Source organism: Serinus canaria, chromosome 6, assembly GCF_022539315.1.
Source record: "Serinus canaria isolate serCan28SL12 chromosome 6, serCan2020, whole genome shotgun sequence".
Classification (NCBI taxonomy): Eukaryota; Metazoa; Chordata; class Aves; order Passeriformes; family Fringillidae; genus Serinus; species Serinus canaria.
In genome coordinates this window covers 14,704,038-14,726,256 of record NC_066320.1, presented here as the reverse complement: position 1 = coordinate 14,726,256, position 22,219 = coordinate 14,704,038, and the positions used below count along the sequence as shown (strand labels likewise).

General features: G+C 43.8%; 1 protein-coding gene across 8 annotated transcripts in view; it reads right to left on the bottom strand.

The window, feature by feature from the left end:
* CAMK2G (calcium/calmodulin dependent protein kinase II gamma) overlaps positions 1-22,219 on the bottom strand; it is a 119,710-nt gene that overhangs the window by 71,807 nt on the left and 25,684 nt on the right. Inside the window, exons 1-2 of one of the 8 annotated variants that reach the window (XM_050975939.1) lie at positions 20,961-21,045; positions 20,116-20,159 (exon numbers count right to left, since the gene is read on the bottom strand). The exons of the other annotated variants lie outside the window; for them this stretch is intronic. Of the exons in view, the coding sequence (XP_050831896.1) occupies positions 20,116-20,125 (10 nt within the window). The 5' untranslated portion in view covers positions 20,126-20,159; positions 20,961-21,045. Of the gene's footprint in view, positions 1-20,115; positions 20,160-20,960; positions 21,046-22,219 lie in introns of those variants that run through there. 8 annotated transcript variants of the gene reach the window in all.

The window sequence follows — 22,219 nt, the reverse complement described above, 5'->3', positions numbered from 1 at the left end:
CAAGTTACAAATGCATAATCTTACTATTCTCAACTGGAATAAATAATCTGGGTGCTCAATACTGCAGTCCATCTGTCTTCCTCCTGCATTAGGACCATGCTCTGTCCTTGCTGTTAAAGGAGGCTTACAACTATCATTCCTGTGGGAACACATTCTAGATTACATTTCTGAGAATGGGAAGAGTCCGGAAGAAGAATCAAACTCAAAGCAATAATTCAGTTTGATTGCTGTCATCATGCCAATTCCGGGAGATAGTCAATTGGTGCCAGCTGCTAAGATATCATTTGAGTTGCTTCAAGACAGAAATCGAATTTACATCAAATACATTTTGTAGTGTGAGACTAGTCTGAACCTTCAGGTTCCTTCATACTTGTTTAAATTTAAACTTCCTCTCTGAGACATTCCCAGCAAAAGAGAGTTAGCTCCCTCATCCTGCACTTCAAGACACAGACTTCTCCCCATATTCTCCCATTTTTTCCAGCAAGACTGTACTACAGAACAACTGACATGTCTCAGCATTTGCAACAGGTAGCAGAGGACAGTATGCCATACCAAACCACCAACTTAAACAGGGATACTAGCAGTTCTTAGACTGGCACCACTTCCCCATCTGCAGAGTTAGTAGAAACAAACATAAAAAATCATCCTAAGCCTTAGGAATGACCAGAGGCTCCCATCGAGTCAGTATATCCTTTCTGACAAGAGCTAAGAGCAGATGCCTAAGAAAAAATGCAAAGAAAATAAACATATAATGACCCCTTCCTATCTCCTTTTCATTTCAGTGTTTCTACACTGCCATTTCAAAGACCAGCTAAAATTAATAATTCTGTAGCAGCATACTACTGCCATTGCAGGTGACAGTTCTGAAAGCCAGTCTGTTTTCCAGCCTCTCAGTGCAGAATGATCCCAGTGCCACCATGTCCCAAGTGGAAGTGCGGAGGGGCTCCCACACCCAAACAGCACCTCCAGCACCTCTGCGGTAGCAACTGCGCAAGAGTCACAAAGTCACTGAGGAGAACACATGTCTGGAGCCAGCATGTGAAGATGAAAGAGCCAAGCTCACTTTCTCAGCCAGTGAATGCTAGAGAAACAAGACAGTGGCAAAATCCTCATCTCTTGCCATCAGCTACAGACAGAAGGAGAAGGTTCAAGTGCCAACATGACACAATAAACAAATATAAGATTTCTTTCAAGAAATGCTGGCAAACACATTTTCTGAAAGCCTTTCCTCCAGTAAAACCACTAATACCAACACCTTGCAACAGCCTTTTCCCATACTCTCACTACTTCCCAGAAACAACTCCATGTGTAAAAGTGTAATATGACCCCTAAACAGTACATATACACATGGATCTTAAAGACAACCTTAAGTCCACACAGTAACAGGTCACAAGCTCTGTTTACACACACCAGTATCTGTGAACCCCTTGGTATTACTGTACTGAGACACCAAAACAAACAAAATAAAAGAAACAACCTACATAAACTTAGCTCAGTCCCTACTTTTCTGTTCAAGTAACACAGAAATTAGACTTTTAACACCAGAGTGTAGAAATCAAGATGGTTTAAGTAATTCTATTTCTATCTCAAATAAGCACCCTGCAGAGTGGGCTCTCTTTTCCTGCATTTCATTACCTTGTACTTACTTTGCAAAGATAATCTGACTGAAGGCAGACATTAATATGTATACAACAGTGGCCAAAGCAAAAAAGCTATTAAAAATACCTCGAGGAGAGGAATCTTTTTTAAAAAGTCATAGTGTGCACCTTTGACATTGCACTTTCTACACTTGGTGTCACTCAAAGCTGCATTTTCTATTCACATGTATATTTCTGTTTATCAGTTAACAACTTGTCGAAAAGTTTGCTTTGAATTATCCAGCAGGTGGACCTGGTAAGAGAAAGAGAACTCCTACCCACTTGTTTTCAACAGGAACACATACCTTGAGTATTACCTACTGTACACCCTAGAAAGCAAACTGGCAGCACACCGCTACGCACATTAAGAGGAAGTGGGGAGCTTGGGCTCTCACAGCCACCGGCAACTTTCCAGGAACTTCAAGAATCAAAGGAGGTCAAATTAGTGAATCAGCACAGGCTCACTGCTACAGGTGAGAGTGATCTCTGTCACAGTTAATGATGTGAGCAGATTAAGTGTGCTCAAGCCTAACATGCTATTCTTTGCCTACAAAGGCACAGATAAAGCCATATTGTGTGATTCACTATCCCAGAGAGAATAATAACCAAGTTCGGCAGGTTCTCACCTCCAGAAGATCTCACAGTTTGACCAAAGCCAGCACTACAAAGCAACATGAAATAAAACTGCATGGGCATTCAGGAAGGGGAGGGAGCAAGCATCCCAGCCATCCATATAGTCCTTGGCTTCAAACTTGAGATAAACTCAGAATCTGGGCAAGGGAACTCATTCTGACCTTTCTACAGCACTCAGGGAAATATTTTGTAAACCCCCCTCACGAGACATCCTTCCACAACACACACTGCCCCCTCCTCATCAGCCACAGGCTCCTGCAGCCCTGCTCTTCAGGCTGTTTTAAAAGCTTTACTGTTCCCAGTCTTACTCAGCAATGAGCCAAGCAGAGCCCAGTGGATTCAGCTGGAAGCCCTGGTGTCAATACAGCCACCGACAAATGAGCCAGCAGCATGACTGCATTAGAAGACAGGAGGATACTTGACTACAGAACAACTGACAGAAGCCAAAGCATCACTGAGACCCTAGTTAGAGTCTTCAATAAAATCTGACGTGACGTACACGCCATCTCATGCACGAGCCCTGCTTGTGGTCCACACTTCTCAGGGCATATCAGTCTCTCTTGCTGGCAAGATAAACATCTCTCCACCTCCCCAGTCATCTTTCCCATGCTGCCAGTGGGATATACAAGGCCTGTGCCAACTCTGCTTTATTATTATCTGTCTTTCCCATCAAATATTGACTTTAGTTGCTAAAAGCCAATGAAGAATTTCCAAGAGCCTCTGACTTGAATTTCATTCCTCTTCTTTTTTCCTGCTAACCATCAAGTTTATTTCATGTCAGCGCAATGGAGGCAAGGTATAGAAGGAAGTACCCTTCCAGGGTTGGTGGTGAATGGGTAGGAAGGAAATGTTTCAGCTCAGAGGTTGCCTGCAAAGCTGTGTGCTAGATTAACACCTACAGACACGAAGTTGGTACCTACAGACTGCTGCAATAATTAAAAATACTACAAACTGCCCATTAAAATTACCCATCATTCACCAACTCCACCTGTTCCATTGGCTACAGCAAAGAATGCCATTTCTTGCTTTACAAACTTCTTCCTTGCTCAGTGTGGGAAGGAAAACAAGGAAAATCAGTGCTGCAGTGGGGAGGTACTGGCAACCATTCCCACAGCAGCAGATTGTAGCTTCCATCTGAAAGAATACATCCTCCAGCTGACAAGAAGAAAAATGCAGCCACCTTCCTCCTAATCTGAAGCAATGAAGATCACCAACCACAAATTGTGTCAGGCTGATAGAAGCACAGCAAAGGGCACGAATATTATCTGCTGTGGCCAGGAGGCATTAGTGCACCCATCACAGCCCTGACACAGGAAGAAATGTGGTGCAATTGCACACCCCCTAAGAATGGTGTGATTGCCCTGCTGACCAGCCTGGCACATTGAGGCATTTGCTTGAAGGTCCCCACTAAGTGTGAGATAAGCATAACAGCTTATTTTAGCTCTTCTTAGGCATATTAGTGTAATTTTAAAAGCTTTCAAAAGCCTATATCCCAGAGAAAATAAGAACTCTGGGGTACAAACACAACTGGCAAAATGAATGAAGTTTTCAAAACAGAAGACACTGAGCTCCCCAACTCTGAATAGTCAAACAAACTTTCCTTTCTTGCACCAAACCAGAGCAAAAATGACTACAACTCTCTGTCACAATCACTTCAGACTGTTTCTTGCAAGAAGACCTTCAGTTCAGAGCACTTGTGCAGCCCAACTCTCAAAGCACAGCCCCCCACACCATGTGCAGAGCCCTCCCTTTCCTTGTGCCTGCCCCACATGCAGCACGCCCACCTCCTTCCCCCGGTAAGGCTGTGGTTCAGCACATTCTCCTCCATTTTGCCTCCTGTAGCTTGCACTTTCCTGTGCAGCCCCACATCCCCCCAGTTTCAGCAACTCAGCAGGGAGACATCCCCATTCCCTTTGACGGCAGCCCCAGCTGCACACAGGGCAGCCCCAGCCCAGCTCTCCCATCCCTAGTTTCCCATCTGCAAGGGCACCATTTTTTTTTAACTGCATTTTACAAGTAAATCACGTGATCAGCTGCTAGTTTGGGTGCAGAGCCAAGAAACACTCTGCTGTATGGGGGAAGGGAGCTGATGTATTTTTTGTTTCATGTGACCAGCTTACCAGAACTTCACTAAGACCAAGAGCAGATCCTCCACCCACACCCCTCCTTTACCACAGCCCCTTCCCCCTGACACTCTCACAGCAGAGGTGCAGAGAAAATGCACAACAGGAGAATCTGGCAGCTCCCATGCCCACAGCCAACCATCAAGTCCAAAAAGAGGTGGGACATCAGCTTTGCATCCCAGCGGATCCACTGAAGGCGAACATTCAAGGAGCTCATCTCTCCCACAAAGGTTTTGGCTCCCCCACGGAGAAAGGGAGAAGTTGTGGGTTAGGAGATGCTGAGGCAGGAGGCTGCAGCACCAATGCTAACTTGCACAAACATACCACAATAATTTGCTTAGAAAGTTGAGGGGGAATGTTTTAGAACGAGAAGAGACTGGCTCTAGGATGCATGCTTAACTAAAGAGCATCCCAACATGGTCTCACAGAGACATGGGGAGGGGATAAGTGATTTTTTAAAAAAAATACACAGTCTAAATTTTAGATGGGTTCCATATGCTTTCTGCAATAAGATGGACAGGATAATATGCTTGGCAGCATCTCTTAGCTCACACAGAGCTGTACAATAATGTATTTCCTTAGGTGCCCTTTAGACACCTCTCTTGAATTACCCCTAAACCTACACAGCACAAGCAGAGATTTGGGAAAAAAGAAATTCTGGCAAGTTTCTAAAAGACAAATAATTAAATGGGGGGAAAAAAGAAGTTAGAAAAACAAACAAAATATGCTCATAAAATAACAACTACTTCCATAGTATCTTTTTTTGGAGAATCTCTAGGTGTCTAACAAATATTTACTCCAAGGCCAGAAAACCCTTGAAGCATGAGGTTTCTTTCTCTACCTTTAAAGAGCTGGAGAAGAAAAGTAGAGGTACTGAAACCAGAGAACATGTCAGTGACAAGTCTGTGAAGAAACTCAGATCTTTGGAATCTGAGCCTTTTACTGTGCTGTTTTTCATCCCTCTGCAGAAAGAGAAATGAAGATAGAAACAATGCAGTTCAGATCTAATGGATTTTGAACACTCAAAGCAAAAATTGATAGGGGCAGCATTAGTACTGCTGTGATACCTCATCATGCCTCACTCTGGGAAGCATGAAATCTGACTGGCATGCTAGGACCTAAGGAATTTTGTTATGAGGTCTGGTGTTCAGAATTGGAAAAAAAATATTTTTCTTTTAAAAAAACCCACATTTAGTCTCTTTGGGAACTACCACCCAACAAAGATTGCATTGCATTTGACGAGAGCACAGCCTGAAAATAGCTTCCTTCACATGAAAGCTCCAGATTTGGACAATCTGGTGTGCACAACAGCTTTAAAGTGGTCACCCTGTTCCATTACCACGCTTGCTTTCAGATTATCAGGGAATGAGGCACCTGACTTGCACCTTTTTCCAAAAAAAGCAGCTGTTATGCTACAGTTTTGATTTATTTTCTGGCTAAGTTAATTTCTTGTTTTGATCAATGTTTAATGCTCCTGGCTAGATAAGTTTAGATCTTGTTTGCCTGGAGGCATTTAATGCTGCTACATTACTGTAATACCAATTTTAAGGTCATCTACAGCTTCCCCACACCAAGTCTTTTGCTGTGATTCCGATCTAAATTATGTGGTACATTTTGGCATTGAATTGCACAGCACCATATCAAGTCAACAGACACTGAATCTCAAGAGATGGTCAGATTTGCTGATTAACAGACAACACACCCAGAACATTCTCACTGATGAAGTCTACCCCTTCACAAAGAAAGACTGAACATGAGGGATTGAAACTGTAGCCCTCATGTTATCTCAGAGCAGACAGTTCTGTAAATTGCTGCCTAACTGAGGCAAAAAAATGAGAGGAGAAAGGGTGGTGTGTCACATGGAGAAAGAAAATGCAGTGAAACAGTTATTAAAGCACTAACACTGATAGCTAAAAAGGAACTTTCTCTGTTGAGATTCAGTTTTAATGAGGTGGCGGTTAAGATGTCAAGCCAACATGTCTGAAGACTAAACCCTCCTTTGTCTACAGAACACATAAATGAGAAGAGTGGCAGAAAAATCTTCTCCCACATTACCCACCAGGCAGCCTCAGCTTTGACCTAAAAGGAACACTTCTGCCCTACAAATGTTATTTCCACAAAGAGTTTGAATTTCAAATCCAATAAAGACAGCAGATCATGGTGTTGTCTATGGCAAGTGCCTGAGTCTTCAGAGTCCAGTATGAGCTCCGTGGAACACAAAGGTAGGCTGTAGACTGCAGTGCTCCCTGGAAGAACAAGCTTCTGAACAGGCATCATTCACAGCAGACAGCAAAGTAAAAAAAAGTGTCCTTATGCTCACTTTTTTTGCCATCTCTACCTGGACAGCTGGTCTAGCAAAATAAGATTTGGGATCTTGCTCATCCTATCACTAAAGCTGCCATCTTCATTACAAGGGGAATGCTAGCAAAGATCATGATCCCTGTCCCTTCCTAAGCCTCTCTCCTTTTCTTCAGTTCTTCTGTCAAGAAGTGTATCCAAATAGTGCAGTCCTTCAGCACAGCAGGCAGAGGACAACTACAGGTATATACTGTGAAGATACTGCTGCAGCCTCAGCACAGAAATACATAGCTCACAAGCTCACAGACAGCTGGGGAACATGGAAAAAAGCAGTATGCCCATTACCTAAAATAACTAACTAACTAACTAACTAACTAACTAACTAACTAACTAACTAACTAACTAACTAACTAACTAACTAACTAGTCACCTGTGCTGTAGGACTGGTCTCTGCAGAAAAAGAGGTTCCTGGGTTCTGTGACCCAGCAAAAGAGGGGAGCAGTAGCAGAGCAAGCAGCAGTGTTCAGGACTTAGGGACAGCAAGCTGCTCCCAAGCTGCTTATATCTAACACAGCCAGGATCTGGGGTGACAGCAGCCAGCGGGCAGGAAGGCCTAGAAAGCATGTGCTCCAGGCCCTGGGAAATGCAAGCATAAAATGTTCTTCTAAAAGAAAAACATTAACAGCGCTTGTAGACAGGAAAAGAGACAGGAGACAAAGACAGCTAAAGAAGTGTCCAGAGGGAAGACAAAGCCACGTGTATGAAGACAAAGCCACATGTATGAACCCACCAAAAGGGGCAGCATAAGGAAAATGGGATCATGTGAGAAGACAAGGCCCAACTCAGAGATGTGATCTCCTGGCCTTGGTGAACAGGAGCAAAGGGCTGCACAAGGCTGCCCAGGGCAGGCTGCTCTCCTTCATGGGCCATAGCCCTCAGCAGCCTGACCATGTCACTCATAGTTCAACAGAAATTAAGTTTGGCAACTTCTGATAAGTTTAGCAGCTGTTATAATCATAAATGAATCTGGTTTTAATTTTACAATTATTTAAAGAATTTCCTGTTCTTCACACTGTACCCATATGTACTCCTCCACCACACTCTGAAACATGTTTCTCTGTCCAGCTGGAGCAAAGCCATAAGACCCTCCAGTCCTCACAGCCAAGGAGGTGCCCGGAGAGTGCACTCAGCCTAACCACAAGAGCCACCATCCAAAACAGTGACCACGCTGTTGGCGGATCAGCTCAGGAAGTTTCTGCCTCCAGCCCATTTGCTTGTTCTCACCTCCTCAGCCAAGTTCAGTGCCAGATCAGCTGTTTGGGTGACAGCCCTACAAGCAGGGAAGGAGAAGGGAACAGCAAAGGCAATTTAAAGTCTTCTCTGAAGTCAGTTAGCTTTGAAAGCAGTTGATAAAATTAACAACCCTAACAGAAACTGCCCACTGCAAACAGCAACCAAATAAAGCTGCTAGTTCCCAAATGGCTGATGACCAAGCCACAGCTGCGCCGGGTGGGGGAGGAGAGGGGGAAAGCGCGCATGAATCCTCGAGTGAGTCACTCACTCCCTGCATCCCTGCTGGCCTAGATAAATGCTGCTGCCAGTCGATGATGGGTGCTGCAAACTGACTCTTAAGCCCACAGCATCCCTGCTGCTCATCTCCTGGTGGGCACAAAGCCTGCACTGAACAACACCATCTTTGTGCAAGAGGGCAAGCAAGAGAGGTAGTCACAATCATGGGCCCAGGTGTTCCCTTTTGGCTATGATGGACTTTTATGTCTCTTCTTGCCCTTCCTCCTGCTTTCAGGAATTGTCCCTCAAGGGCTGAGATCTCAGGCAGACGAGGATGCATTATAAAGTTTGCCCATTCAGACAAGGAAAATGCTGAAAAAAGTGTGAAAGCAAATAGATAATAAAAATAGTAATAAAGACACAGTGTAGGATGTTGCTCTGAGTCCCTGCACTGGCATTAGTTTGTTTACAGTACAGGATGCTCACTTGTACTGTCTGAGCAACAAGTGATGGATCACATAATAACTGTCTTACCTTGTTGCAGAAGTTTAGGATGAAGGCAGAATTACCCAAAGCATAAAATGCATCAGAATTAAGTGCAAATCATATCAAGTCTATACCACATGTAACATCTCCACTACAGATGCACCAAGGTCAGGGAACTGGTCTAAAACAGACACTCCTGCTAGTTTGATCTCTGTAAGACAAAGCCTTAAATGCTGTAATACTGAGGCACCACAGCTGCAAATCCTGCAGTCATGTCATTCATTGTTTTAAGAATGAAGAAGTTTAAGTAAGTCTTGTGCCCAATGCAATCCCTGTGGGACAGCTATTGAAGTTTTAACTGTCCTCACCCCCTGAGAATGTGACAGATTTATTTACCCTGGTTTCCCAAGACATACCAGAAGGAACACAGCAAGAAGATAAAAAGAACCAGCAGTCTCAATTAGCTGCATCTACAACACTGGTGTTCACGCTGGATGCTAAGGATTTCGGAAACAGAAGCTGGCTAGCTGATACTCATACCAAGAAGAAAAGGTCAGGCCACAAACTCCAAGTTTCAGGCTAACGATGCTACATTTTGCAATTTTCTAAATTCTACTTTCTATGTCACACAGTTCTGAAAACTTCCCTCATGAATGTTGGTTGTGAAATTACAAGACAAATGGAACCCTGGGAAAAACACAGCTGTACTCACAGTTAAAACTGACCAAGACTGGTGTCTCCTCCAAAACATTATCATAAGTATTTCATAGAATCCAAAGATATAAAAGATCAGTTTATCCTTCATCTAATCCATTTTTCCCTCTGGCCTGAAGATATATGTTACAGTGATTTTCCTACTCTCTACCACAAAAAAAAAAAAAAAAAAAAAAAAGTCCTATCATTTTAGATGCACCTGTAAAACTTCCTACCTGCAACTTCTGACACACAATGGGAGGACTAGAGTGCTGCCACATGTGGTTCAAAGCAAGGAATATAGGAAGAAGAGAGAGCAGCACAAGGCAGCAAGTAAGGTGCTGTAAAGGGCACATGCCTTAACCCAGGGCACAGTAACAACAAATCCTACCAAGTACTCATACATGCAATAAATCCATAAAGGGTCACTGATATAACTAAACATTGCACAGTGAGAATCAGCAAGAGAATGAATGAAACCAGCGATCAAGACACAAAGTACTGTCTACTGTACCCCAAGACAGGCAAAGCAAACTGACTTACTCTAGTCACAAGCACTCTGCCCAGTCTCCATCTGGGTACTCCAGCACACTGGTTCTTCTGAAGCAGCCAATGCTGCTGCCTGTTCCAAGAAAACACCTGGCTAGCAATGCTGATGTGCCAAGAAACAGGCTAGCCCAAGATAATGATGAATTCATGCGGTTTCTAAAATCTCCTGGAAATGCCAAGATGTCCTGCCTTAAAAAGTTCTGTCTTCCACCCAGCTCTACCAAAGATATTCTCAAACAGCAAATCCTTGCTTTAGAAGAAAATGGTCCAGGGACTCAATGAACTATGGAGAGACAGAGGAAAGTACAGCAATGGACAAATCAACCAGTGGACTTGGAGACCTGGGAAGACTTCTTTATTTCCTTCTATCGGCCAGCTTGGTCTATCCAATACCACTCTAAAGTAATCTCCCAAAGCAGATTCCTATCAACCGGCTCAGGTCCTGCTTGTACAATTAATCACACTTTGTCACATTTAAGAGTGGCATTTCTTTAGCCTAACTCTGAAGCCTAGGGCAAGAGACTGCTCACTGAGCTGTCAAGGAGACCAAGAACTGAGAGATAAAAGGTCTGTGAGAGGAGGAAGTCACTAGGATTGTTGAACCTGTGTGGGATAGAGCCTGTGTTCTTTGGAGAAAGAAACATTTTTAGGAGAAGCAGCTTGCCGCAACCAGCAATTATGCTACCTTTTATATGGCAAATTTGTTTCCATTTCATGATCAGAGTTTGAATAAATGTGTGATTGATTCCAGCAGATTTCTTGCTTTTGAAGTCCAAGTTTTCCCTCTTATATTGCTTCCATCTCACCCTAATTCTGGACTCTTTCCTTACTTCACATTTAAACCAATAGATTTGTGCTTATAAATAAAACTATTTTTCCTTTTGAAATATAAACAACAAACTCAAAAGGCTTATAGAAGAAAATGCATACTTTGGCTCTTTAAACTAAAGTCAGTGAGTAACTTCATATAAATCTTAATTTAGAAAGTACCCAAAAGAGAGCTGAGGGCCACTGCTGGTGACCTCTGAAAGTCAGGCAGGAGCATAAGATTTGGCTATCTCCACTTGTGTGTACAGACTGGGTAATAAGATGCAGGAGAACAGCCCTCGAGAAAGAGATCTGAGGGTCCTGGAGAATGGCAAATTGAACATGAGCCAGCAGTGCCCTGGCAGACAGGAGAGCCAAGCATGTCCTGGGTGGCATCAGGGACAGCATGGCCAGCTGGGCAAGGGAGGGGATTGTCCCACTCTGCTCTGCGGCCTCCTCACCTTGAGTGCTCTTTATTTGTTAAGAAACATACAAAGAGCATCCAAAGAAGCACTAGGAAGATGGCAAAGGGCCTTGAGGGGAAAGCTTATGAGGAATGGCTGAGGTCACTTGGCCTGTTCAGTCAGGAGGAGACTGACGAGAGACCCCATTGCAACTCACAATTTCCTCGTGAGGGGAAGCAAAGGGGCAGGTGCTGATCTTTCCTTTCTGGTGACCAATGACAGGACCTGAGCAAATGACCTGAAGCTGAGGGGAGGTTTATGTTAGATAGGAAAAGGTTCTGCACCTAGCAGGTGGTTGGACTCTGGAGCAGGCTCCCCAGGGAAGTGGTCACAACACCAGCCTGACAGAGTTCAAGGAGTGTTTGGAGACTGCTCTCAGGCACCTGGTGAGACCCTTGGGGATGGTCCTGTTCAGTGCCAGGAGCTGGACTTCAATGATCTTTGTGGGTCCCTTGCAGCTCAGGATATTTGGTGATTCTATGATTCACTTCTACAAGCACCCCAGAGACCTGTGAGTACAAGTGTAGCTGCAAGAGCAAGCAGCTAGCCTGCCACAGGAGGAGCAAATAAGGTCAGTTATAAGCTGGATATAAAGAGAGGGTGGGGAAGGCTGCAGTGAAGACTTGGTGTCATACCAGGACAGACAGAGAGAGCAACCAAAGAAAACAAGTAATGATTTGGTGGAGGGAAGGGAAAGAAGCGAGGTGCAGAGCAAAATAGAGAGGAAAAAAACGAGGCATGATCCTGCCTGACAAAGGACCAAAAAAAAAAAAAATCTGAAAAATTTTTCTTTCTAACATTGCTGTGACAGTTAAACTACTATTCTAGCAACATAGAACTACCAGAGGAATGTTACAGAGGCTGGTTTGCACAGAGTGGGAAGGAAGAAGATGCTCCTGATGGCCTCCTCAAAAGAAGACACATGGTCTTACCAAGCACTGCTCTTTGTTCTCTCCAGAAGGTTCACAAGACAGAGTTGGAAGGACAGTATTTGACAGCATTAAGGTATCTTCCTGTCCTTGCTGCCTTGAAAATAGAAATATATCTGAGGTGCAAAACAACCTGACCCGACTCACAAGCAGTTTTCTACACTTTTTTTCAGAAAAGGTCAATGTGACAAGGTCAGATAGGCTTTTATGGAATCTGCTTGCCAAATCCAAGACAGCACTCAAGAATATTATTGTTCCAAGTCCCTTACGGATCTGTCTCCAATGATGAATAACCTTTGAGACCACAGAGAAAATTCAGAGCAGGGTTCAGAGAACTTCTGTGCCCAATTTTTCTATTTGATATACCATTTCCACCTAAAATGAAGCTTTCTATTAAATTACAAATCCTTCTTTTTAATAATGTACTTACCACAGGAGTTGTATCTCCTCAGACATCTTGGTGAATATTGTTTCTGGTTCTTTAGGGTAGCTTGTTAGCATACTGTGTGTATCTGGGGCCAGACAGCATGGCACTAGCATAGTGAGCTTTCTCCAAGAGCTTTTAGCAAGCCCAAAGGCTTCCTACCCGGCAGGCTGGCAGCTGTCTATTAGTAGAATGCCAGGAAAAAAATAGGCTGCCCCTTCACAAGGATTAGGTGTGCAATCAGGAGCAAGTGTCTGAGCACAATGTACAGGACTAATTGCATGCTGTCACACATCCAACCAAAAAAATTAAAGAAATGGTTTATTCTCCTGCATTGTAGACATGACACAGGTTCCAACATCAGAAACAAAGATCAGCATATGGGACAAAAAAATCACTTTAGGAGTGCATCATGACCCTCATAAAAAAATTAACATAGAAATTACCATCTAGAATTAAGTATCACATGAGAAAAAGGAGCAATAAGATGCTTTTTGTAAAAGACCTGCATCACCTGCTACACCACTGATAAGAATAAAACAAGAGGAAAGAGAGCTCTGAGAACTGCATTTATATTAGTGAGATAGGAGGGGAAGGGAGGAAAAAAGCCTTCATTAGTCACTGATAGGACTGATAGGATAAGTTGTATTTACAAAAAGTGCATTAGTTTTCTTTTTTTTTTCCAGAAGAAGCTGAGGAGGGTTCAATCTTCCTAGCTTCCATGGGAGACAAGGCCTCCACGCCCTAAAGTGCAGCTTCTGCACATTTCCTTCCAGAAAGTGCTCATAATGGCACAAGGTCTACATATCCCTTCATCTAGGCACTGCCTTCTTCTCTCTCACAGACACCAACCAGAAAGATGCAGCTGGAAAATGGATCCTTCCAATTGGCATTGGCCCACACTGTGTCAAGGCTTGGTCTGTTAAACACACATCAAAACAGGACCGCCAGCTCTGGTGGGAGGAAGACACAGGAAAATCCTGAGGCTGCAGCTTCTCTAGTAGCTGTCACTGTTCTCATGAAAGCTCATCCACAAAGGAAGAGTGCAAGGCAAGCAATTTAGATGTTTTGAAAAGACAGCCACTCCTCTTTTCCTCCCTAAAGTTGCAGCATGCTGCAGAAAGCTCAAAATACACAGAGACTCTCTCCTAACCAGGGCAGTTTGTTCAGAGGTGCCTGAAATACACTGTACTTCTGTATGGCTTCTGTGCCTGCTCCAGCTTTCTGAGCACACCTTATCCCCAGGAGTCAGACAGGAATCATCTCTTCCTGCACACCTTCTTGTTCTATGTTGGCTACAGCCAACAGGGAAGGCTGCAGCAAGAAGGACATGCCCCTCAGCATGAAGGGAGCAGCAAGGAAATGCTGCTGCTGTGCTTCCACCAGCACCTGCAGAGAGGTTCATATTCCAGAGGGCTGGAGGGCCAGGCAGGCTGAGGAATGCAAGAGTAGTCACAGAGTAAGTATGCTGTCCCTTCAAATGTTGAGCTGTTATCAACTCTTCAAGAGTTTCTGAGGTGTGGGGAATCTGCCTCCAGTTCACATGAGCAATTCTAGGAAGTTCTCAAATTCCCGAGATGAGGGCTGCCAGCTCAGTGTGTTTTACTGCTACTATACCAAAAACCTGTTCATTCCTGCTAAAAAAAAACCACACAAAAATCAATCCTGTAACCACATTCTAGTCTGTCCTGCTAACAGTTATTTTGCTGCCTCCTTCCCCTGCCCAACCACTCATTCATCTTCACACAAAATAGCAAAGTGATTACGTAGATGTTGCTTTGCTATCCTGACCTTCTTAACCTATGCCCACATGCCATCAGTGATGTTGTGCGTTCACTGTCCCTTCAACCAGACGTCAGAGGCTAATTCCCTTCTGGCTGTACCCTCATTCAGAAGCTGGACGCTAATTCTCATCTCCTGCCCCAGAGCTCTGTTCACAGGAACAGAGACAGGAACTCCCTGCATCAGTACAACTGAGGTTTGGAGGTTTGGAGCACAGAACTGGTTGTAAAGCACAACAAAGGACAACACAGGCAGTGTATCCAGAGCTGGGTCCAGCTGAGGAGCAGCAGGAACACTGAAAAACTGAATGCTCAGACAAGCAGTCCATGGCATGGCCAGCATAGAACATCTGTGGATATCTGCCTGGGGAAGAGTAAGTGGGGGAGGGAACTGCACCATGAGGGACAGGATTTCACTCTAGTGCCCAGCAGAAGCAGCCCTTCAAATGGAGTTAAGGCTACTGCAAAGGAGTAACAGAAGGTGGCTGAACCATCAGTTTGCATGCAAGCTGTTTCCTTCTTCTGGGTGAGTCTCTGTCTAATCCAGAAAAAGAGGCTGCACAAGTCTTGAATAACAGGTCAGCAAGGATTTTCACAGTGATTACTTGACCACACTTATGGACAAAGGAAGGTTGCATCCCATCCAACAACGATAAACAACCTTCACTGTCCCCTTTCTACTTCACAGAGCTTGAGATGCTAACAGCAGACTTGAATAAATCCAGGAATCCACCATGATATCTTGAGTGGGGAAACAGCCTTGATTTAGAACGGCATCTTGATAGATCTACAGCTGGGGAGATTCCAAGTGAACAGGAGGAAAGATTCTGAAAATTGCTTGGCAAACTGGAGGAAGCATATAACAGACACAGGACCAGGTGGAAGGGAAAGGTCTCTGGCAGGGACAAGAGGGTAAGTTCTGCATGGTCATGACTGCAATGATCACAGTCAATACTGCTGGTGAACTTTGTGTCAAGAGCCAAGCACCAGAAAAATGAAATTCACAGAACATGTCACCAGATCTGACAGATCACCCAGAGCATGCAGGGAAGCAGCAGGTATCTCTTATTTTGATTTCAAGAATCAGGTGATCCTGGTTTCAGCCTTGCCATCCCCACAGTTCTCCCATATTTACTGCAGTGCTTGAGGCATCTGCCGTCGGGAGCTGTAGGGCTGACACATCCACAGGGCAGAGTTAGTCACCTTTCCAAGAACACAGTTTTCTCTGGAGTTTTGTGAGGAGGGAGGAAAAAACCTTAAAAATCCAGCAAAAACCAAGGCCTCTTCAAACCACAACCCAACAATCCCACTGCTGAAACTTAGACACGAACATAGCTAATAATTCCCATGCTTGCATCTTCATTCCTTTGGCAGGAAAGGTGTGTAGAGGAGCAAAGTAAGGTATGCTACAGCACACATGGGTTACTAGGCTTTATGGTCACTTTCCCAGTTTTTAGATCCCTTTTTCACATTTCATAAGCCATGAGAGTCACGGTAATTCCCCATGCACATTACAGCTATAGTACTAACTTGCATGACCTCCAGGACATTAAAATCACCAGCACCCTTACCACACCACAGCTAGCACAGACAGAGGCTATCAAAATCCTTTGGCTTTCTAGAACCCTCTCTGCTACTGTGCCATGAAAGGACAGATGGATGGCTCTTGAAGTGTTTTCCATCCATCTGCTTCCTCACCTCAGCTAAGGGGACAGAAATCAGCTGTCCCTTGGATCCCATGATGATGATTAATCCAGCATCGTGGACAAGCTGTTGCCTATGAGGAATCCAGTGATCACACAGATTTTTCTCCATAGGGTTAGAAAGAAGAAAAGTTCCAGAAGGCCTGGCTTTAGTGAATGAGACCCTGTGCAAGAGGATATCTTGGCTTCTCAGAGCTGTCCTCTGAGAAGCCAAGACCTTCACTTTAAAAGTACAGCAGCAGAGAGAGAGAGAGAGAGAGAGAGAGAGATGGTGTAAAACTGAAGTGATAAGAAAACTGCATAAAAATTTGCTCTGGAACTGGCACTCATGAGCAGGAGACAAACACCCAGCTTCTGATATTGTTCCTGCTGGGCACCTTCTGTCCTTGCAAAAGAGCTCAAATCTTTATGGAGATGTCTACTCTACAATCAAAGGTCTAACCTCAGCACGAACATACATATCCATGTTAGCACTACACCTCACTAGCAGGACTAGTAATAGTGGGATACATAGACTTGAACACAAATTGTAAGGCCTGCTGGGGACTTATATATGTGCCTAACCTGCTAGCCTCCACTGAAACCTATATCACTGGGGCTTCAATGCAATTATCTCTACAACACTGAGAATAAAGTTAGTGAACTATGTCCTCCATGCTGCAATCACACCTTCTGCTACACTAACAGAGGCTCAGTTCTCTCTTCATCAGTTTCAGATGTTTAGTTCTTGTGTTTAGACTAGGAGTAGCACAGTAAAAGGAATGGACAGAGGGAGAGACAGACAGAAAATACAGACACTGAGATATTACTAATTATGCTTTGCATGTCCAGTCCTGCGCATTTTCACGCTCAAACACTGAGCACATCCAGAAACAAAATTATACAAGAATAGTGATTGTATAAATAAATAAAAATAATAATAACATAAAAACACACCAAAAGGGAGACACACATGAAGACCAGCTCCAGGAACTCACAGCATGTGTGGGTGAAGTGATTACACTTCCTCTCTCACAACTCCATTGTCCACAGTCAATTTCATTTTCAGTGCAATGAGCAGCCTCCAGAGAAGCTGCAGGTGTGTTCAGTCACACACAGGACTGGTCACCCATCTCAGCATGCTGGCAGCATGACTTCCTCATTCACTGTGATCACTCCCTTCACTTGCCTTTCTACATCATGTCACCCAGCAGGACGGGGCAGTACTGATAGTAACTGTGTTCAATTGAATGGCTCAAGTCTATACTTCAGTGTGCTATTCCTAGGCTGAGTTAATGTTCTCCCAGGTCTGACTGTCAGAAGAAATTGCAAACAAACAAATCAACAAAAAAGAGGCCAGGCCTCAATCACCCAGTACTGCATTATTTTCCTTCCAAAAGGTAGGCATCAGAAAGAAAATACGTTTTCAAAATTATCATTCTGAATTTTAAAAAGATTGGGCCACCCTCAAAGGCACATAGACAGGAACAAAAATGAGGGTACAGAACTAAAAGAGGCTTTGGACCAGAAAGGTCAGAAGAATGGCACCAACAGAGCCATCATCAACAGGACTGAGCTCCATCCCAGTTAAGCATGTGCTTGTTGTACCACCAACATGCTGCCAGGAGCTCAGGAGTCTGAACCACTGAACCATACTCATATTACGAGCTGCACCTGGCTACCTGAGGCCACTGAGTTAAAGAAACTGAGACACAGATCACCCATAAACACACAGTGCTACTAACTATGGATGTGTGTTTTGCGACTTCTGGAACAATGAGGTCTATGAGGGCTCAGGTTATTGCTGGAACGAGAGCAAGCCCCCACCAGCTGATTGTATTTCCTTCACTTCTCTTCACCAAGAAAAACCCTCAAAATACGTAATTTAAGAAAATAATCAACCCTGCTAACAAAACCATAGAGTGGCTGAACACAATCCTTTCTTCCCTTAAAATTCACACAGTGTAAATCTGTTTGTGAGTCTCCAAAGTTGGAGACACACATGCTAACAAAATTAACACAGAAAACAACTAGCTGGACCCCTAGGGATCTCCAAACTAGTTAATTTTGCAGGATCAGAAGTATCTAGGAAAGAGAGCACAAGAAGAAAAGTGCAGAAGAAAACACTCTATTCAGTCTGCATCACTACCAGTTCCACTACTGGGCAAAGAAGCAGTCACTAGTACTCCCATATCCTCTATTTTGCCATGTCAAGAAAGCAAGTAAAATAGGAAGCCTAAGAATAAATGCAAAAACAGTTATTAGAGTAAAATAATATATGAGAGAGACCAGTGGCATCGCCCAAGAATTCAACAGGATACTTTAAAAAACTCACCAAAAGGGACAGACTTGCTTAATTGTTACAGCAAGCTTATACAAAAGAATCCTGCTAGTTTGTTTCAGAACTCTTCTGAGGGAACTGAGGGAAAGGCACTTGGGTGACAGGACCTGAGGAAAGAGTGGATGTTCCCTGTAAAGCCTTGATGGCAAAGGTGCTTGGGGGAACAGTAACAGCCTGCCCAGCTTGCTTTGCTTGCTGACAAAGCACAGTGGCCTGCCTGCACATGCAAACCCATGTGCACAGAAGGCATTCTTCCCAGCTCCAGCACTTAATTGTGAAAATATTTGAGTGACATCCCACCAGGGTACACAGGGGACATCATTCTGCCCAGTAGTCCAGGAAAGGTTACATCTTGAGATGCACAAAGGCAGAGAGGCAGCAGCTGAGGGGGAAGGTCTAGGGAGATTAACATGTTTATCTCCTCGCTTAAGTCTCTTACCGGCCAATGGTTTCAGCACGATGGCAGCAACAGGACTAAAAATAAGAACTCGGGCATTACCAGTGACTCACCGTGTGGGCAATGACACTGCGAGGGATCACGCAGATAACCGCTCCCACTCCCGGAGCCTCGCTCCTCAGCTGTATGGAATCACTCGCCACAGAGACAAAGGACACGCTGAACAGAGATCTCCTCATTCAAGTGATCTTAAGACTGTATGACATTCTTTTCAACCATGTAGTAGCTTTAAATAGATAATCAGACCAATCTCAGACCCAAATGTTGGGTTCAGCACCTGACACGGAGGCTTGAGGGGATAGAATAACACCATCAAGACTATGCTTCCAGAACATTAAAATTACCTGTTAGAGGTGATACTAACCACCACTGGTCTTCCTTTCTGTCTGGATCGTGTCTACCAGTAAAAAAATTTCATAGGCATAGCAATTCCAGGATGTTGCATTAGAAGAGTTCCTTCAGCAAAGGCTAGTGCACATCAGCAAAGCTAGCACCACAGCTAGACAGTGCTTACCCTAAAGAACCTCACATTTCCTCCAAAAGAGCCCCTATACTGATTAGATAGTATTTTAGTAATTCAGCTGCATAGAGATGCAGCAGCATCTCTGATTCCTTACGTAAGCTACTGGAATTAAGGGTTTCAGTGGTATAGCTGTAGGAGCTAACATCCCACTACAGCACTGATGTGGTACCCTGACTTCCTCCCCTGAAAGGCCACAGCTAAGATAAAGCCTTATCTTTTTTCGTAGCTCTAGGAAAAAGAGAGATCACTCTTCTGGCACTGTCTGTGGTGCAGATTTGTCCAACAGCAGGTAAAGGAGATCCCCTTGTTGTAAAGCTGGCACTCACGGCAGTCACATCCTTCCCCTGCCTCTTGCAAATGGCCCTGTATCCTCTTTACTTTTGATGCTGACGCAAGCACTTGTGCAGCAGCGCACTGAACTGGATAACTGAACTGATCCATCATTAACCTGGTTCACCACACACCTATATAAAGAATTTGTGCTAGTGGAAAGAGGGAACAGCCAAAAGAACGGCTGCCTCTTTCAGCAGCAGCAGAGCTCACGCTGGCTGAGACTGCTCATGTTGCTATGGGGGACAATTCAACTATCCTTTGCTGTGATACTCCAAGATACTGTTCACATACAGTTCATGTCAGACCATGAGATGTTCTAGACTCCTGACTGAATTACCCCTAGTTTCTGACCCATCATAAGAGAAAACTGTTCAGAGCTCCCCTAATATTCTCCCTTCATAACTTCTGGCACTCATAAAGAGACCATCATTTTTATAAGTACATACCTATTACCATCCCCGCCTCATGTAGTGAAGAAAAATACTCAGTTCTGGAAATCAAAAAAGTAGAGTGAGAATATAGCAATTTATTTCAAATTTGCAAGGAGTCAGATCCTGTGCCTAAAAGAAAGAAATAAAACCCCATCCATAGAATGCCAGAATATCACATCCAATCTGGATTGTATCAAGGCAAATAGGACATTGCTATCGGGACAGCAGTGCTTAGAGATGGGCTGTTCAGCAGTCAGTGAAACACAGTGATTTCCTAAGAAGTAATTATGCAGTTGGCTGCTTACAGTCAGAACCAAGGACCTCTCCCATGAGAACAGACACTGCGTGATATCCCTCAGATTGCCTATTGCTCTTTAACAAAGCAGCCAAAACTACAGCATACCAACTCCTAAATCTGCATTTAGCCCCCTCTCATACATTCAATAGACTGGCAAACTTGCAAGGAGCAGCATCTCCTCCTTTGTCCATAAGCATAAATAACAATTCTCTCCCTACCTCGAGCTGGTCAGGAAACCACCAGGTCAAAGCACTGAGGCATTTACAGCATTCAGAGTTAAAACTGGAGACAGCTAAAGCTTCCCAGTTTGCCCGACAAGAATAGAGGCACACATCAAGAATTATTCAAATATTAGAGAAATAGGACACTTGACTCCACAACTAAAAGAAATGGAAGCTTCAAGGGAACAGCAACTTCTCCAGAAAAGCACATCAATGACTGCTTTTGTGAGAAGCTCTTCTTTATTACAGCCTGTACATAATTCTGCACGCTAAGAGAAACATCACAAAGATGGCTCCATAGGAACAAAGGAAGTGAAGAGATGTCTGGGGAAAGCACCTACCAAATAGCCCAGGCAGAAGGCATTTCAGAAGGAAGAGCCAGGTGACACCACCAAGAGCCGTGGCTGGCAGGAAGTGTTGTGCCAGACTCACACTGATGGCAGGCTGCACTGCTGTGGGCTAAGATAAACCTGTCTTGGCCTCTCTGATCTGCAGCACAGGGAAAATGAGATAAGCAGACTCCAGAGAGGGAAAACACCCATTTTACCAGGAAAAGAGGGGATTTTGAAGAGTTTGCTTTGTTTATCAAATATGCAGGTCCTCATATAGGAGAACTTGGGGCAGTTTGCTTCCTGCCATCAGAGGTGAAAGAGGGCAACATATCTCAGAAAACCAGATGTCTACTGCTCTAAGGTGCTTTTCCAGTCTTCTCTGCCTCCTGCTGAGTAAACATATTTTGCCTTATCCAGCTATTTTGACAAAAGATAGTCCTTAGGAACTTTTGGTTGCCTTCATAATAACAAGATGCATCCTTTAGTCTTAACCACTGGGCAAAATCAGTTTGCAACTCTGTGATCAGATGCTCCCAGGAATATAAGTCGGACAAGAGAAACAATGAGTCATATTTTGTCAAAAATACACCAGATCTTTATTTTGCATCTTCCTGTGCTCGTCAGTGCAAGGCTGCTTCCCTCTGCTCCTCATACTTTTAAAAGAGCAATAACTATCACCACTCCCCCCACTCCAAGAAAAAAAAGCTTTATTATTTCTTCTGATTTTATGCTTAACCATCATATTCCCAACATGTTAACTGTCTTCCCCACGTCTCAATTGTGCAATAGGAGAATTCAGATTCAGCACCAATTTAAGATACAGCTTTGTTCTGTGACTCCCCAGCCTATGACTGCAATTCAGTGGTCCCACTACCACTGTCAGCTTGGAATGCACTTTGAGATCCCTCAACTTATGAAATTTTATTAAAAATTGTATTATAAAATATTTGCTCCTGGATCAGTTCATAAGATTCTGATTAGCAAAGCTCTAAGGGCATCACTAGAAGAGCTCTAATCATCTACATCAGTAGACCAGAGTGACCCAAAACATGACAGCTTATAAGCAAATATTTCATGTTACAGGAAAGATCCTTATGCTCAGCACATAAATTGGTAAAGTCTGCATTTACTATGTAGAAAATGGATGTTAACATATAGACAGGTCATGACTAAGCATCAAGAAGAATTTGAAACACCCTTCAAACAAAATACACATCTAGCATTTCATACTGGCTGCAAAAAGAACACCTAGCATTTCCTATGACAAC